General features: G+C 36.0%; 2 protein-coding genes across 2 annotated transcripts; both read left to right on the forward strand.

Annotated features, from left to right (window-relative positions):
• Positions 1–283: 283 nt before the first annotated feature.
• Positions 284–7,906, forward strand: LOC145665161 (zinc finger MYM-type protein 5-like). Its single transcript, XM_081732443.1, has 2 exons — positions 284–337; positions 7,346–7,906. The coding sequence occupies exons 1-2, from the start codon at positions 284–286 to the stop codon at positions 7,904–7,906; spliced, it is 615 nt and encodes a 204-aa protein (XP_081588569.1).
• An 806-nt stretch (positions 7,907–8,712) lies between these two features.
• On the forward strand, positions 8,713–9,438 carry LOC145665162 (uncharacterized). The gene has a single exon (XM_081732444.1). The coding sequence runs from the start codon at positions 8,713–8,715 to the stop codon at positions 9,436–9,438; it is 726 nt and encodes a 241-aa protein (XP_081588570.1).
• The last annotated feature ends 8,879 nt before the right edge of the window (positions 9,439–18,317 follow it).

Genomic DNA, 18,317 nt, shown 5'->3' on the forward strand with positions numbered 1-18,317 from the left:
TTGGACCTTGTGGGCCGCATTGTCGAGGCTTCCGCAAGAATTCGTGTTAACCACGACGTTTTTCCTCGTGTGCGAGACGAAGTGCTTCGACGCTATCTCTTGTGCATTGAAGTCAATGGTTCACATTTTTAGTAGATTTCGTGACGTTGTAAGGTACAAGTGAATTACAAACACAATTTCTTGTATTGACTCGTCTTCTTCTGTCTTTGTGCTTTGTGTATTTTATTTGTGTGCCTGGAGGTTATGCTTTACAGCATTGCACACCACCAACTATGTCACTAATATGCGAATAACATTATCGCTGTTCCCAGGAGGTCATTTGTCAGCTGCTTCTTACGTATGTTAATACTATACTCCACAATGCTGCATATGTTAACATACATTTATCCACGACAATTTATGTACATTTTGATAGCGGGTTTCATCTAGTTTCAACAGCTTTCAATCACTCTGCTTTATGTGTTATGCTGTAGCAACACCGCACGTGCCTCACTACGAACCTTCGACTGCATATTCACAGTACTTCATATTCCGAACTTCATTATTGGGTACCATCCGTATGTGGCGGTTATGCAACCACACACAGCAGGTATACAAGTGTCCACCATTTTGTATTCGTTTGAGTTATCGTCTTGGTACAAGGAAATACTGTTAACAGGCGAGGAAGTCGTCCATTCATACCTCTTTTGAACCATCTTCACTTGGCAGATTATCCTGGAATCCCTATGCTCCTTTGGGGAATCCCTTCCGCAGTCATTGCAAGATTATGAAACATGCATGTTTAACAAGAGCAGGTATGACTTCGCTGGTGAGTTTTCAAACCGCACCGTCTACGTTGAATAGTTTCTGAAATATACGCCTTTGAAGATTCATTTCCCACGGTTTCGGAGCCTTATATCTCCGACACAACGCGTTTCCGGACCCATGTTTACTGAGCTTTTTTGCGGCCCATACACGTAAACACATGCCTGAAGAAACAGCCCGACTTGCATGAAAAATGATAAAACCACAGGCAAGTTGATCGTGTATGGCCTCGTTCATTCATGTTGAAAGTTTTCAAAGTCTTCTGAAAACATGCTTGATGTTTTTGCCGTTCTGCATGCATGTTTACTGTGTATGGGCTCGTTCATGCAAGGTGGCTGTTTTATATTTAGGTCCGCCAATCACGGCAGCGGAAGAAATCACGTGACTCTCTCCTCCGTCGCATGCCAAGGTCTTTGAAGATGAATAGTCTGCGTTGACAAGGTCGTTGAAGGTGGATGATCTGCGTTATATAACAAGGGATTCTGTGCATGAATTTATTCAGGTATACAAAGAACTACCATGTTTGTGGAAAGTAAAATAAAAAAAAGACTATTGTGTGGGGGAAGGACGTAAAGAATTCTGCATACGAAAATTATTATTAATAAAAAAATTAAAAAACAAAAACAAAAAATCACTCAATTTCTTTAAGATTTCCTGACAAAAAATATTTATTTATTATTTGTGACTAAAAACACCATAATTATTTTATTAACAGCTATATCTCACTTCCTGTTTCACACCAAGTGGGAAAAAAAGCAAATGAAATCCAAACTGAAAAACTGAATAAAAAAATTTTTCACCATATTTTCCACCTGATAAAAAATGTTTTTTAAAACACTTGACAGCATATAAAAATATAATGTACTTACAAATCAGTTTAGTGACATTGTTTTGTAGCAGTATTTATAGTACCTTGTTAAAATGTTTGTCTTCAAACTGGCAAATATAAATCACAGTAGATTGTGTAATTTGCTGTTTAAAAAAATCGAAGTCCATTTGTTTATGTAGTTTATATTGACACAAATCTAAAGAAGAATCACACACACAAAATATTATAAATGGTGTATAATAATATAGTTCCATTATCGAAACCTTTTCAATTCAATTTGGACATGGTCCGCACAGGAGCACTAGATCAATCGGTTGTAGCATACGTGGTAGCAAGGTTGTACATTTGGTTATTCCTTACACGGAAGAGGTAAGAGAGCACATTCGATAGGTAAAAAATTTACCGTAAATTATTAAGTATTGTAAACTTAGTTAATTTTAAATGTCTGAAGCGAGGTAATCTTGCGATGTTTTAAAAGCTGGTCATTTACTGAATCTTTTTTTGGGGACTAGCCCTGATGGGTTCCCCGTGGCTACACCCCTGTGGTACTGCGATGAACTTTCATTTTTGTCGGATCAGGAAGAAACACAGAAGCAACCTATAAGCGAGAGAGAGAGAGAGAGAAAAAAAAACATTATTCCAACTACGTTTTCACACTTATTCCTGTGTACTGACATGTAGAATTAACCAGTAGCGTAGCGTGATATTCCGAAAGGGGGATGCCAAAGTTAGTCATTTGTGCGATATTGTACTACTTCAAGCAGCAATACATAGCTATTCCGAATGGAAATATAGGGTTATACAAAATTTAGGAGGAAGCCCCCCTAATTGGAGGTCTAGTGGGGCATAGAGAAGCGAATGCGTGGATTACGTTAGAATTTAATAACCAATTGTCTCAGCTCCTTCTTGCCACTACCGTTGTGACGAGAAAACTAGGCCCCACTTTTGTACGAACATTGTTTCCAGTATCGTTCCCTTCATTTCTTTCTCGTGGGCGGCTTTTTTCTCCACATACCACACGTCAATCTCGTTCTTTCAATATATATATATATATCGCCCCTAGAAATTTGTCATCTTGGGTCCGGAACTCAGACGCCCGTTCTTGAATATGGGCCTGAGTGTATATATCATTTCAAGATGTAAATACAAAGCACTTAAACCAACTCTGGGGGCCTGTTTCTGTATCCAGATACTGAAGTCAAGGGCGCAAATCTGTCTTCAACGTTCGTGGGATGGATAAGACTGTTCCCATAATCCTTTCCTTTTTTTAACGATGTTCAAAATATTTATGAAGTTGAAAAAAATGCTGTGGAGGATTAGGGGAGCAGAGTTGTCTATAACATCGGCAGGAGGGTACATTTTAAGGCTTATTGTGGGGGGAGGGGAGAAGAGACTCATATTACAGTAGATGAATCAGATTTCTGAGGTAAACCTGTTGTACTCGTATATTATATACCAAATAATGTAGATGAAATAGTGGTACATATCATTATTACAACTCAGTGCCGTGAGCACATTCTGAAATTTGAATATATGCATAATAATAATAATTGACATGTTTCTACTTACGCATCCACAATGATCCACATTAAAATTTTAGGACATTTATTTTATAACAATACAAATAATGACTTCCCCAAAACTATGAAAGAAAATCAATCAGGCCTATATTTGACGCAACAATACTCTTATCTGAGCAAAATTATGATTACCACAACAGCATTATAGGAATTGTTACAGGAATTAAACAAATAGTTGAAAATAGACTACTAATAATTAATGACAATGAAATATTAAAGAATACGATTCTTTTTTAAAAATGAAACAAGTCAAAGGACATCAGTTTCCTTTGTGGCAGTCGGATAGAAATCATTATCATCACAATCTCAAATCGGATTATTGGGGGGGAAGGAGTGGACAAGATTGTAGGGAACATGTTCCCCTTATGTCCCCGAGATTTGTGCCAGTGACTGAAGGGCCCTGGCACAATCTTTGTGAGTGACGGGGAGTGGTGGCTCTCTTGTCCTACCAGATCGGTGACCGTAATTCTACAGAATGCTTTAAATTTATGCCTGTGTCTGTGAGCTCCTTTACGATGAAGATTACAATTACGATGCATTTAGTTACGATTAAGGCATAACTATTTTAATACTATTATTTACATAACCGGCATGCTTCAAAAATGCGTTGAACTAACCATTTCCGTTTTGTTCTATTTCCTTTATATTAGGGCTCGTACGTTCTGTTCAGAAACTATAGCTTAGTTCAAAATATATACAGTTGGAAATACTTGAATATGCCAGCGTATATCTAAAGCAAATGTTGGGTTGCAAGGGATGAGGAGGAGTGAGAAGGGAAGTATTGCGCATGCGGATTCTACAGAAAGCAGACGAAAATCCCGATGCTTTCAGTAGGCCTGAAAGCCCGAGGACAATAGCATACGACAGGAGGAAAGACAGAAAATATGCATCTGAGCGACGCGCATGCGTAGGTTCCTCTTGTCAAAGTAAGTCGAGAGAGCGCGCCAGAAAATTGCAGTGGAAATAATTGTGATAATTACAAGCAAACAATTTATATATAATGAAATACCTACTTTTTCTTATTAACAGGGGATGCCGGGCATACCGGCGTTCCCTTACGCTACGCCGCTGGAATTAACAGACCTCGATGGTTACCAATTGTTGATAGAATCATATTGTCTTGCCATTCGACTCTTTCTGGTCCTCCACATTTCTCTACTAGTAAGTCGGACAGCATGTTGGTACGTGTATGGGCAAAAAATTCTTCCAACATGTATGATGAAACAAATCTTTCATGCATGTTGGTCATGCAAGTGTGTACGTGTGTAGGCCCCTTTTTCTTTCTTCGTATGAGAGGATTTACCTCCCGAAGTTTGTCGGTGTGAAAAAATTCCACCGACAAACTTCGGGAGGTAAATCCTCTCATATGAAGAAACAAAAACGCTTAGTAAACATGGGTCCGGAAACGCGTTGTGTTGGAGATATCAAAAACATGTTTAGCCCTTTCCGGATCCGGGCATTTTTTAGACTTTCAGTCAAGCAGCTACTGCATCGTCACTATTTATCCTAGGATCATGGTTCATACCTCATTCTCTTCAGAACAGAGCTGGCTTTCAAATTGTACCACTTGCATGCTCATACTATATACCAGGAGAGGGAAAATTGATGTCGAAAGGAAAATTTTGAGGGGAAAAAGTTTTGTCCCCTCTGCCCCCCCCCCCTGTGTGAACGTAGAGACCTCCAAGAAATCTGATAAATAGTACTTGGTAAACTAAATGTGTGTGCCAAATTTCAAGTTTCTATCTTGAATACTAAGGTCGGGAGAAATTTTATCATGAATTCCCACAATGCCCCAAATTACCACAATACACTATGATCTCAGGGGAAAAATTTCCTGAGACATCCCTAATTAACCTAGGATCATGGTTCATACCTCATTCTCTTCAGAATAGAACTGCCTTTCAGACGGTATGACTCACGTGTCTGCATCATGTATCTAAGGCGAGAAAATGACGAAAAAACGGGATTTTTGGGTAAAATATCCATTTTTTTCAACTTTTAGCCCCTCTGGACCCCTCCTGTTTTAACGCAGAAATCTGAAAAAAATCTGGTAAATACTACTCGGTGGACTAAATGTTTGTGCACAATTTCAATCTTCTACGTGCAAAAATAAGCCCGCCAAAAAAAAAATCAGAAAATGCCCCATATTACCCTATACAGAGGTATATATGGAAAAAATTTCCTGACACATCCCTAATTAACCTAGGATCATAGTTTTCACATCATTCTCTTCAGAATAGAACTGCCTTTCAGACGGCATGACTCACGTGTCTCCATCATGTATCTAAGGCGGGAAAATGATGAAAAACGGGATTTTTTGGCTAAAAATATTCCTTTTTCAACTTTTAGCCCCTCTGGACCCCCCCCCCTGTTTTAACACAGAGATCTGAAAAAAACTGATAAATACTACTAGGTAGGCTGAATGTTTATGCACAATTTCAATCTTCTAGGTACAAAAGTAAGCCCGCCAAAAATATATACCGACAATGTACCATATTACCCTATACAGAGGGATATTTTTAAAAATTCCCTGAGACATCCCTAATTACCCTAGGGTCATGTTTCGCCCATCATTCTCTTCAGAATAAAATTGCCTTTCAGACGGTATGACTCGCGTGTCCCCATTGTATATAAGGCGGGAAAATCCCGAAAAAAGGGATTTTGGGGCTAAAAATATCCCTTTTTCAACCCTTTGCCCCTCTGGTTTCCCCCTGTTTTAACTCACACATCTGAAAACAATCTGGTAAATACTACTCGGTGGACTGAATGTTTGTGCAAAATTTCAATCTTCTACGTGCAAAAATAAGCGCGCCAAAAAATATTGAACATAGGCTTAATAAATGAAAAAATAAAATTTAGAATTATGACGTCATCACCTCCTATGTCTGGACGCAGGACGGTCTGAAACCATACGTAATGTCTTCTACAATGCCTCTGGACTTGAAAAACAAAACAAAACAAAACAAAAAAAAAAAAACGGAAGAAAAACTCAAATAGAAGAGAAATAACGCAATGTACCATGAAAAACGCGTATGGTAAAAATTGTACCATAGGATCCCCAAAGGGTTATGGTCACACTTACTCAATTTTTGGAATTCATTTCTTGTGTCTAGGTGCATAATATCACTGTATTCCGTTCAAGTTGCTTTGACGGAAGACATATGGGATAACATTTTTTTAAAAAAATAATAATATGTAATATTTATTGCCTTAGTGGTTGAATGACTAGCAGACTCACATTTGATGCAAGAGTTAGCGGATTCTATCCCCCAAGACTTTTTATATTGAGCATCGCAAGGAAATCGGAAAGCTTTTCAAATAATATAAAGTATCAAACTCTAATCCAGAAAGCCCCAAAACATTACGATGCAAGTCAACTAACATCACATACAAACCCACCACATTTAAAGAGAAAGAAAAAAAGGACACAGTCAGTGGTGTTTCGGAGCTTAAAAAACAGAGTTTAGTTTTAATTAGTGTATAATAATGTGCATATTTTAAAGAAAATACAGATAGTAAGAAATACAAACTTGCTAAGAATAATGTTCAAAGAAATGTTGTTTTCAAAGTTGCATATTTCTTAGGTTAAGTCAGCCACGAACATGTTTGTATCCCGGTTGATCTGGTCGTTCATTACTGATTCAACTTCGTAAGAGGCATTTGTGGAGCCAATCAGGGTCAAGGCATTTAACCACATTACAGCACTTCAATGCTGAAACCGAGAATCCTGGGTAGGGCTTCAGAAATCCTGGGCAGATTCTCATATGTATACAAAAGAACATGACGTGGACGTCTTATATTCGCACGAAACCTGTATTTATTTATTTATTTCCTTCAATTATTATTAAACTTTTCCTCTCCCCTCTTTATTTATTTATATCTCACATCTATCGGAGGCTTATTGGTCATGCGCCATTCTAAATTTTGTGTTTATCCCCGGATGATCTAGCTGTTTGAATATCCCCCACCCCTACTCCACCCATCTTCGGTGCAAGCCTACCATCTTTAAAAATTATGAACACAATTTTAAAAATTCCATTCAAGTTTTAGTCACTTATTCTTTGTTAGAAGACAAGTTTAAAATAAATTTAACATTATTTTCTACTGACTTTTTTTTTTTTTTTTTGTGCAGGTGTTGGAATCACAATCAATCGATCTTGATGATCCAGGAAATTGGCCAGAACATATTACGGACAGAATGCGTCAGATACTTGTTAGACGAAGTCCAGTTCAAGTCTTCAAACGAGAGTTCCCAGTAAACAGCAAGGGTCGGCGATTTACTACAAGTAATTACAAAATACGTCTGCACAATGGAGAAGAAGTTGCTCGTAGTTGGCTTATTTATTCAGTGACTAAGGATGCAATATTTTGTTTCTGTTGCCGTCTTTTCGGTGGTACTACAATGTCACTCTCTTCTCGTGAAGGTTTTTCGGATTGGAAGCATATGTCCGGACTGTTATCAGACCATGATAGATCTTTGACTCACATGAAGGCTTTCCAATCGTGGTTTGAACTTGCAAATCGATTACAGTCAGGTAAAACAGTTGACGCTGAAAACCAAGCAATTATTCGCAATGAAACTGAGCATTGGAAAGAGGTTCTCAAACGACTGCTGTGTATAATTCAGTTTCTTGCTTCCCAGAACTTGGCATTTCGTGGTCAAAATGACACTATTTACTCAAGAAACAAATAAAGGGTAAAATTTTGACTGATCTAATGAAAGCGACATATTATTCCGTAATATTAGATTGTACACCAGACGTAAGTCATACAGAGCAAATGACACTAATTGTTCGTTTCGTGAAGGTAGAACTGGGTAAGGAACCATCCATTGAAGAACATTTTTTGGGATTTTTGTGCATAAATGATTCTTCAGGAGAAGGACTAACTACCACTATTTTGGAAGAATTAGAAAACTGAAAATTCCTCTCTCAAACATGCGTGGCCAAGGGTATGATAACGGTGCCAATATGAAAGGAAAGCACTCAGGCGTTCAAAAAAGAATATTAGATCTAAATAGTCGAGCATTTTTTGCCCCTTGTAGCTCCCATTCATTGAATTTGGTTGTGAATGATTCTGCAATGTGCTGTAGTGAGGCTGTAAATTTTTTTGCTTTATTGCAAGAAGTATACAATTATTTTTCTAGTTCCACATATCGTTGGTTTGTTCTGCAAAAACATATATCCAATTTCACTTTGAAACCTCTTAGTGATACTAGATGGGAGAGTTGTATTGATGCTGTCAAATCGTTTCGCTACCAGTTAGGAGAAATTTACGATGCTCTTTTCGAAGCATCAAAGGAAGATAGACGTTATGGGCAAAAATAAGGCTTGTTCCCTGGCTAGGAAGCTCCTGAATTTTAAGTTCGTTTGTGTTGTGGTGTTTTGATATGAAGTTCTTTCTTGTGTTAATGTGGTTAGCCATGTTTTCCAACAAGAATCAGTGGACATTCAGCAAGCAGTTGATCTGCTTAAGGAAACCAAGTGTCGCCTTGAGAACATGCGAAGTGATGAAGGTTTCCAGAATATTTTGGTTGATGCCAAAGTAATTGCTGAAGAGCTCGACATTCAACCACAATTTGAGAATGAACCAAAACTCCGACCTAGAAAAGTCAAACGACAATTTTTGTATGAATCTGAAGACGAACCGATTAATGATCCATACAGTGAGTTTAAATGTAACTTCTATTTTTGCACATTAGACACAATTATCTGTTCCCTGAATGAAAGATTTCAACAACTGAAGCAGCACAGCGAAATATTTGGGTTTTTGTATGACATCCATCTAATAACGGACAAAGAGTATTTACTAAAGTGTTGCAAGGACTTACAACTATCTTTAACAGACAAAGATCACTGCGATATTGACGGATTTCAGTTATATCAAGAGCTCTTACTTTTACCTTCATTTCTCGGTTCTGAAAGTGGGAGCAAACCGTTGCAAGTACTTACATATATTTGCAAGAACTCCCTTATTGGGTTATTTCTAAATGCAACTATTGCTCTAAGAATCTTACTAACTATTCCTGTAAGTGTAGCTTCAGCAAAAAGAAGTTTCTCCAAGTTGAAACTTATAAAGAACTACCTACGATCAACGATGACGCAAGAGCGTCTTGTAGGCCTTTCTATGATGTCTATTGAATTTGATGCTCTGTGTGAGCTTGACACTGATACTTTAATTAAAGACTTTGCAGAGAAAAAGGCAGGAAAAGTTAACTTGACTTAGCATTGTAAACAAGTCAAAGGACAATTCGCATTAAAACTGTATAAAGATATAATATTATATTACTGGTTTTATTATTTGTATTACGAAATCTTTGTACAATGCTGTTACAAAATATATTTGTATGTTCTTTTGTTCATATATGTGTTCTCTTTCGCAGTTAACAAGGTTGTTTATGTATATATGTGTAAATAAATGCTGTATCGCATCATCAATCTTAATTTTATATAAATCGTTGTTTCTTGAATCGTTTTGTAAATTTCTAATCAGTGACGTAGAACATTTTGCATGCTCATGTGTAAATAATTGTTTCGTATATCGTTAACCAAAACTTATTCTGTGTATTTAACTGACAAAAGTTAAGGTCTTATTCAGTTTGATAATTGATTCTTATAGTTATAGTTATTGAGTTCAAGGAGTTATCCTTTAAAAGCAGCTATCTGTAAGGTAGCATAGCAAATTTAAACTCAGTAATACCAATGGGTTGTAGGTGGCGCCATATGGATTCTTAGCCCGGGTGATATTTTCCCCTTCCGCCGGGCCTGTCTATCCCCGCCATCCTCTGACGGGGGATACCCTCCCTTTGCTTAGGGAAAAGAAGTGAATGACGTCAACTGTGTTGTCAATTTGTCATTTAGTCATTTGGTCTTGGCGAGTAAAGATTGTAGGCTACGTAGAATGGCTAACAAGAGAGCACAGCGAAGGCCGTGAAATAATTCATTTTAGCAACGCTTCCGCATCCAACAATTGAAAGATCTTGGCCGCACTAACTTGACCCTCCTCTTTTGAGGGAGGTACGAGACAGTGTTGCCAACAAGTTGATACAAAAAGTCGCTAAATAGGAGGTGAAATGACTCGAATTTTGGGTGAAAAGTCGCTAAAAAATTTTCGTGGGATTTTGCCTCTTTATATATATGCAGTGGCGTACTTACGATTTTGTTTCGGGGGGGGGGCTTTGCCTGAAAATGTGAAAATTCTGCAAGATATTTCATCTACTATAGTAAGTAAGATTTCGGGGGGGGCTTAAGCCCGGAAGCCCCCCTAAATACATCACTATATATAAAGTGTGTGTGCGCTTAATATACGTGATCAATTCAAGCCATAGTACTATCTACACTACAAGAACGTATTTGAAAGACTCATATATAACTAACAATAATTTCCTTTTTATATATTTTCAATTTTATGATCAATTTTGCTTCAACGAAATCAAAGATGAGTTTAGAAAAACGAACAAAATTAAAGGTCTAGAAAAAAATCTTACTTCACTTCTACTCACGGTTCTACAGATAATCTGGTTGCTATCGGTCATGTATTATTTGTGCCTCTAAACAGAAGCTCTGTAAACTAAAGGACATTAAACCTGGAGTTGGTTCCCGTTAGAAGGTAAGAGATAACAGCAATCAAAGCGGGAATATATAGATAAATGTTATGTACTTTCCCAGCTCGTCAACACCTACACTGAGTCAAATAAGCAAAAGGAAAATAAACATATATCTGAACTGATTCGAGCTAATAGTACTTATTTTAGGACAAGTTGTTCGCAGCACAAAAGTCGCTAGATTTGTAAGTAAGTCGCCAAATCGTCATTCCAAAATCACGAAAAAAGTCGCCAATAGGAAAAATTATTTTTTTCGCTATTCTGGAAGGCGAATCCCAAGATTTAGCGACTTTTCCCCCAAATTGGCAACACTGGTACGAGATAACACGCATCGACAGTAGCGCCAGAAGGGACACAGTTGAATTAGAAAGGCTCTACAAAATTTTTGTGGCATGGTTAACACCTCATACAAGTGAAATGATCGATTACATCATTCAGGTCAAATAGTTATTCTTGATCGGACAGTTACTCAGTGATGCCAACCTGTGAGAAAAATCCCATATCGTGGGAGTTTTTGACCTTATTTTCTCGGAAAGGAATAATAAGCAGCATATATAAGATTTTTCGAAAAGATCGAAATTTACGGCTTATTCATTTAGGTATTTAAAAAGTGACTAACACAGATAAATTTAATTTTTAATATTATAGCATAGTTTTAATTAGTATAACGTGGGAAATTCACACGTAAAATAGGATATTTGCCTCTCGACATGGGATTTCATATTGTTTCAGGTTGGCATCACTGCAGTTACTAGAAAACGGCGCGGTTCACCAACTATACATGGAACTTAAAAAGCACTATGATTATGTTAGAAAAAAAATGAAAACAACACTTTTATAACATCTTGGAATAATTTAAAATGTGCAGTAAGATTGAAGATCTGTTAGAAATGCAAGGCCTCGAGAAAACCTCAGGTTTTTTCTCAATAATAAAATGGAATGTTTTTTCATAGCTTCTTTGCCTGGGAAATTTGGAGCTTTTATAAATATTTTAGATTTAATTTGGAAGTAACAGTACTCTCTGTTTTTATGATCCCATTAAAACATAAAAAATATATTCAATTACCATATTCTTAAAATAAATACTTTACTTCCCAAAAAAATCTTTAAACTTCGTGCATAATCGTGGGACGTTAAACTATATAAAAAGTGTTAGCAATAACTGTTCTGAAAATGTAATAAATTTCGTGAAACAAAATTACCATTTAAAATTTATGAATAGACTAAAACTGTATTATTATTTATCAATAAATTAAAAGCTTTATTAAAATTTAGTAAGGCCGTTAAATTTCGAAGGTGAGATACAGTAGTTGAAGATGCTACCCAAACGTTTCTTATTTCAAACATTTTTAAAACAGTTTTAAAAAAAAAATCTGTGAATAATGAAGTCAGACTAGTATCATATACAAAATAGCCATTTATAGCTTTAATTTTGTGAACTGATCTCATTTTATTTCTATCACAATATTTGAAGCTCAGAATGAAATGTTTCCCGAACTGACCATACTGCTGCGTCACTATGCCTTCCTTGAAGTTCAACTCTACATTGAACGTGAATGGGAGTACGGTGCTTCAACTGGCAAATTCATGTTGCGCTCCTCCGTATTTTACTTCCCAAGAAGATGTTAATATATATATAACAGAATGTCCGGATTCGCTCGCCTTTACTCCACATGTTTTTATCAGTATTACACTCGTACTAATCTTGCACTAGCAAGCAAGAAATCAATTCAAGAATTATTATGGAGTTGAGTTGAGTTGATTTTAGTTTAGCGTCCCTTTCAGCAGCGAGGCTATATGAGACGTGGACCTACTGATTAACGTGGAATCCGAACCACATGAGCTCCCGCCGGGAATCGAACCCGGGTCTCCCGCACCAGAATTATTATGGAGAAAGGAAAACTGTCGAATCTCTTCAACTACTTCCTTCACGTGCTAAGGTTACCAGGTCTTAGTCTGAGTGTCTTTGCCACATTCCACTTCAGAATACTTTGTTTCTAGTTTCATTGTTGTGCAAGATTCGCAGAAACCTTGTTTCATAATGAGATTGCAGTTTGTATGAGCTCGAGCCCAAAAACGCGAAAATGCACTCGATACGTTGGACACATTCCTATTACACTTGAGAGTCTTCATCTCGGCGAAATTAAAATACCGCTAATTTTACAGTAATTGTGTGATATCTTCAAACAGATAAAAGATAATCGAAATGTTGAACAAGAGCTCCCTAGACAATAATATTTTACATAAGAAACCGTTATCACGACTCACTTATCTGCTTTCGATTTCGAGTCATTTTGAAAATCGGCATTTATTTTCGCGTTTCTAAACAGCTGAAAACGGAAAGCCACTAAGTGACTTGTGATAACGGTACCTCACGCAAAATAATATTGTCTAGGGCACTCTTGTTCCATATTTCAATTATCTTTTATCTATTTGAAGATATCACTTTTGTGTTAATCAGTAACTATAGTTTAAGTATAAGGTCGATTTGGTTACATTACCTCTGATGTATTCCACTTCTTCGACTGTGAAATTAGGTAGCCTTGAACGAAGTCTACCTTCTTCTTTACTAAACTGATCGACCTTCTGCGCTGAAAATAGGATGGGCAAACCAACCGAGCTGAAATAAAAAAAAAATCTAATTATTGAAACATGAATTGGCAAGACACGTTTGTATAGTAGAGCAAAAACTTAACAAATGTTCAATGTAAAACATTAAGGAAAATTGGAGTAACTTTTATCATCTTTAGACGTTTTCATTTTCTGTGTTTGTGACAAATTGTCCTTAGAAAGGTAAAAATCATACGAGTGAAAAAATATTTTATTTATGAAGTCCTTGAACAAACTTTACAAATATGTGTTATCTTCTTTCTTACAAGTTTAAAATTTAAGAGTCACATTAAATAGTAGAATATTAGATGTATATATTGGGAAAGTCCCAACAATTGCTTGTAGATCGGTAAGAGCATTAATAGATCATAGTTACTGCACAAATATGACAATGTTAAGATTACACATAAATAAGATCAATTACCCTGAATTGTACAACGTTTTCAGCTGCTTGGATATCTCCTGATGAATTTGTCTTGGGTGTATACCAGCCACAGTCAAGGGTAATACCTACTTTACCTACGGAAAACAAACTTATGAAATCATATTACTGTAATCAACAAAATGGCTAGAGCAGCATACAATGTCAACTTAAAAATGAAATGAAGTTGTTATGGCCTTTAGGCTGAAGGAGCTGGATAACTACTGAAAGTGAAGGATCGTGAAATTATTATTATTATTATTATTATTATTATTATTATTATTATTATTATTATTATTATTATTATTTGTATGTGTGCTCTTCCACCGGAAATGTAACCCGAAACCACATGCACCAAAGGCATAAGTGCTTGCCATTAGATCAGCGGGCAAAGCAAATTCACATCAAGTACTGATCTTTTAAAATGATATTTGAAAGGAAGCAACTATAAACAGTAGTTATTAGTATAGATGAAATAAATTGAAAGGTTTTAAGATGAAAGATTTTGCAACTAGGTCCCTGCTACACTACATAGATGGTAAAATTGTTTATTCTTATTCGTTATAACCACATTGACTTGACACCTAGTCTTCCTTGTCTGGCGCTGCAATCGGCTGAAGGAATTCCACTCTCTTTCGCTAAGGCTCTCTCGCTTAGCAGCTGCTGAACCCTTATTGGCTCAACGAGTTGGTGTGTCGGGGTGTGAGCTTTAGTTCGCATTTTTGCCACGGCTCAAGACATATTGGCAGCATAATAGCAAAGGATTCAATTGTATTTGTTACTGAATGAAAAAGGGATCTTTTTCTAACTTGTATATCTCTGAGATACTTTGTAGCTTAAATTTTAAACCCACAAGAACTAAATGTAAGTTTCTGCAGCTACACTCCAAATTTATTTGATAAGTCGCTTTTTAAAACATTATAATTGAATTGAAGCATGAAGTTTTACATTTTAACAAAATTATAAGAGAAGGAAGTGTAGTGTCCCAATCATCACCATTGGTCACCATTTAGTTTGGTCAAGAATAAACGGGTAAAAGGGGATAAGTTACTTGAAACTTAGACGTTCCCTTATCTAAATAATGTGAAAAGAAAAGAATTTTATTTGATATCTTTCACCAACTAACAATATGGCCTATATTATTTTTAAGCTTTCCAATCACCTTGCTCTTTTGAGCTAAAAGTCTGTAAATAATGTAAGGATGAATACCCTTCCTTTCAATGTAATAAACATGATGTACTATAATTTACTAAAATATATACAGTAAAACCTGTCAACTTGGCCACCTCTCTAAGTTGGTCACCTGCTTATCTTGGCCTGATTCGTCTTGAACCTGCATTTTCCCATAAGTCATTTCTTACTTATTACTCTGTAAGTTGGCCACATGTATATCTTGGAAGTTGGCCGCATTGAAGCAATGTTTACCCTATGATGATAATGATAAATTTACCTGCGTATCTTGGCCACGCAAAATCAGTGGCGGCCGGTGGATTGTGGTTTCGGGTGTTGCAGTACGAACGATCGGAGACAGAAGATATAAAGTGGACTCATTGACTAATCAGCATAACTTTAGATACAAATGCTATGTGACATGTTAAATTAAATAAAATTCTGTTTTTAAAAAATAAAAAATGCAGAACATTTTATCCGATTAATCACCTTATTTAATTAGTAAGTTCATTCTTCTCTCTTTGATTGGAAAAATCTGCCTAATACATACTGGTTGAACTCTAGTATTCTTATTGTCAGGTCTTTTTCGATAGAAAGCATAACCAATGGTGGTAACCTTTCTTGGGACATTCAATTTCTTGAAAGTGTCAATTCTTTTTTGATGTGAAAAAAAAACTTTTCTTCTTTTACTGTCGCCATAGAAACAGTTAATATTAATTCCAGAAGCTTTGTAGATTCACTACATATTTTTTCTAGATTATTGTGAACAATTTATTCTAGCAAACTCAGTCCCTGACAGTGATCCGAATTCCTCTTCAGTGTAGACTGAAGAGAATTCGTAGCAGAGATTAATGTTATAAAAAAATGTACATTGAACACGCTTTATTCACAATTTATCTAGGAAAATTTAAAATAAATTGTGGAAATGTATCTAGTGCATACAACATTACTGCCATAAGGTGTCCTGTAAATTTAAACCGTTTTTTTTTCGAACACTCTCTTGAATTGCATTTTGCTTGTTTTGTCTGTCTTAATTGTTTTTTTTTCCTCAGTTGAAAGCTGGGCATTTTTTTTGTAAGTTATTTACAGAAGTCATGGTATGCAATTCATTCAGAATTTGTAGGTTATGTACAGAATTAAAGCACACACAATAAAATTAAATCTAATAACTAATAACCAAAACAGCTTATACAAAAAAGATACTGGTATATGAATTGCGAATGTCAAATATTCATACATAGGGCTATCAACTGGCCGGCTTTTCATTGGCCTGGCCGGAAAAAATTGCTGTTATTTTGATTAAAGCCGGTGACGGGTACAAACTTCTCACCAGCCCCTTTATAACCGTTTTCTTTTTTCAAATTTGTATCTAGTTCGAAGTATAGATATTGGAAAGTAGCTGTTATTCTGTAAACTCAAAACTGTTACCTTTCACCATCTATCAACGATTAATATAGTTTGTTCACCTGTTTAGAAAATTTTAGAGAGATGACAGAGACTGTATCAGGGAAAAATTGAAATTCACTTTCAAGGAATTTTATACATTTATTAAGAGTGGAAAAGGACTTCTTAAAGCAATTTCCTATAGTTGAAGTAGAGACTATATGTTTAAAGAGTGAATTTCATTTTTCAAATCCAAAATTGTAACGTAAAGATTATTATACTTTTGTTCATCTGTTTCGATAATTTTAAAGAAATGGTAGTTACTGGTAAATACAATAAATTGATCAATGCCGATTGATCAATTTCAGTTTCTCATTTATAGCACAATGTATCTATTAAGCTTATTAGTGAATGTTCTAAGGACATACAGAATATATGTGTTAATGCACTTTTGTTCACGATAGTACATTTCATTTCCATGGATAGGTCCGAACAGAGATACTTCCGGCAGAGACCTATATCATAGACAATTTTGAGGAAGTGCCGTTTTTTTTTTATTTTACAGAGTTGGCAACCTTATTCATACATCAACACACACACACACATGTGCGTAAAAGAAAACAAAACTACATTCCAATCATCCGTCTTGGTTGTTACGCAATGCACGATGAACACAATATACTTCCACATGAGGGAAACAATGTTTATAAATGTCATAGTTCTGGAAAGCAACCTTGAAACCCGCCAGATATAGGAACAACATGTTAGCTGGGAGGGGTCCAAAGTATTTGAGGAAGGTCCAATAGTCTACGTAATAACGAACCTGTCTTATACTGTACCCGAAAAGATAAGTAATTCTTAATTACTGTCATCTATATTTTTAGAAAAAATGATAGAACGATTATTTCTATAAGAAGAGAAAGAGTACACGATGAGGCGTAAAATAAAATATTTAGTCTTGTGTTAAACAAGTATAGTTCGTTAGGAAAGTCTACAAATGTTAGTCAAGTTTCGAAATTTTTGGGAGTTCCGGACGCGGTGGACCCCCTCGTGGCTACGCCCCTGAGCATTGCTAACTAGTCCCAAATTCAATTGGCGTTCCCCACCATAGAGTTTTATCAAGAGTATAAAATATACTTATTTAATAAAAGAAATATGTTTATACTAAAATACTATCCATAGAGGGAGGGGGGATTCTATATTGACTTATTAATATTTGGTTCACAAATTACTGTAGAAGAAACCTTCATTATCTATATAAGCTAAGAATTAACTTGTAAATGCGGATCTACTTTCATTTGATTTCTACTCTACTACATATTTTCTTTCTTATTTTGTAATTCTGCTATCACTTTTTTTAATTGTCATTATATTGATTTGCTTCAGTATAAGTACCGTAATTTAAAAATATGAATGCATAAAAACAAATTCCGTTTGTTAATTGTTAGTGAAACAAAATTCAGAAAGCTCATTTAGCTCGAAAAACCTTCTCATTCACTGGAAACCGTGCTGTATTGCAGAAGCACTGCAACGATCAGACCCTTTAACTTCTGAGATAGGGGGAAGGAGACTTAATATTCGCTCCAATTCCCGCGCTGAAGGAATCTGGTCGTTGTATGCTCGCTGCAACACAATATAAATTAGAGACTCTGTGACGGATTATTTTTCGCTTTTTAAAACGGATTAACTTATCTCTTTCGTATTTCCATATGAGAAGCCGATATTCTGTATTTGTGACTAGAGACAAAGAAGCATGGATTCCCACGATTTGCTCTTAGAGGTCAGTGGTCAGGACACTACCCTGATAAAGGGGTGGTGAAGGAAGATGTGAATAAGAAAAAGGACGTACAGGATTTCAGAAATTGGTTGTACGTATTTGTTTACCCTGGCTGTTTTGGTAAAACCATTAGCTATATC

This window comes from Thermobia domestica, chromosome 11 (assembly GCF_964235325.1).
Source record: "Thermobia domestica chromosome 11, izTheDome1.hap1.1, whole genome shotgun sequence".
Classification (NCBI taxonomy): Eukaryota; Metazoa; Arthropoda; class Insecta; order Zygentoma; family Lepismatidae; genus Thermobia; species Thermobia domestica.

Coding starts and splice junctions, on each gene's coding strand:
- LOC145665161 (XM_081732443.1), top strand. CDS start 284: ATGCGAATAACATTATCGCTGTTCCCAGGAGGTCATTTGTCAGCTGCT. Junction 338..7,345: donor ATTTGTCAGCTGCTTCTTAC/GTATGTTAATAC, acceptor TTTTTTGTGCAG/GTGTTGGAATCACAATCAAT.
- LOC145665162 (XM_081732444.1), top strand. CDS start 8,713: ATGCGAAGTGATGAAGGTTTCCAGAATATTTTGGTTGATGCCAAAGTA.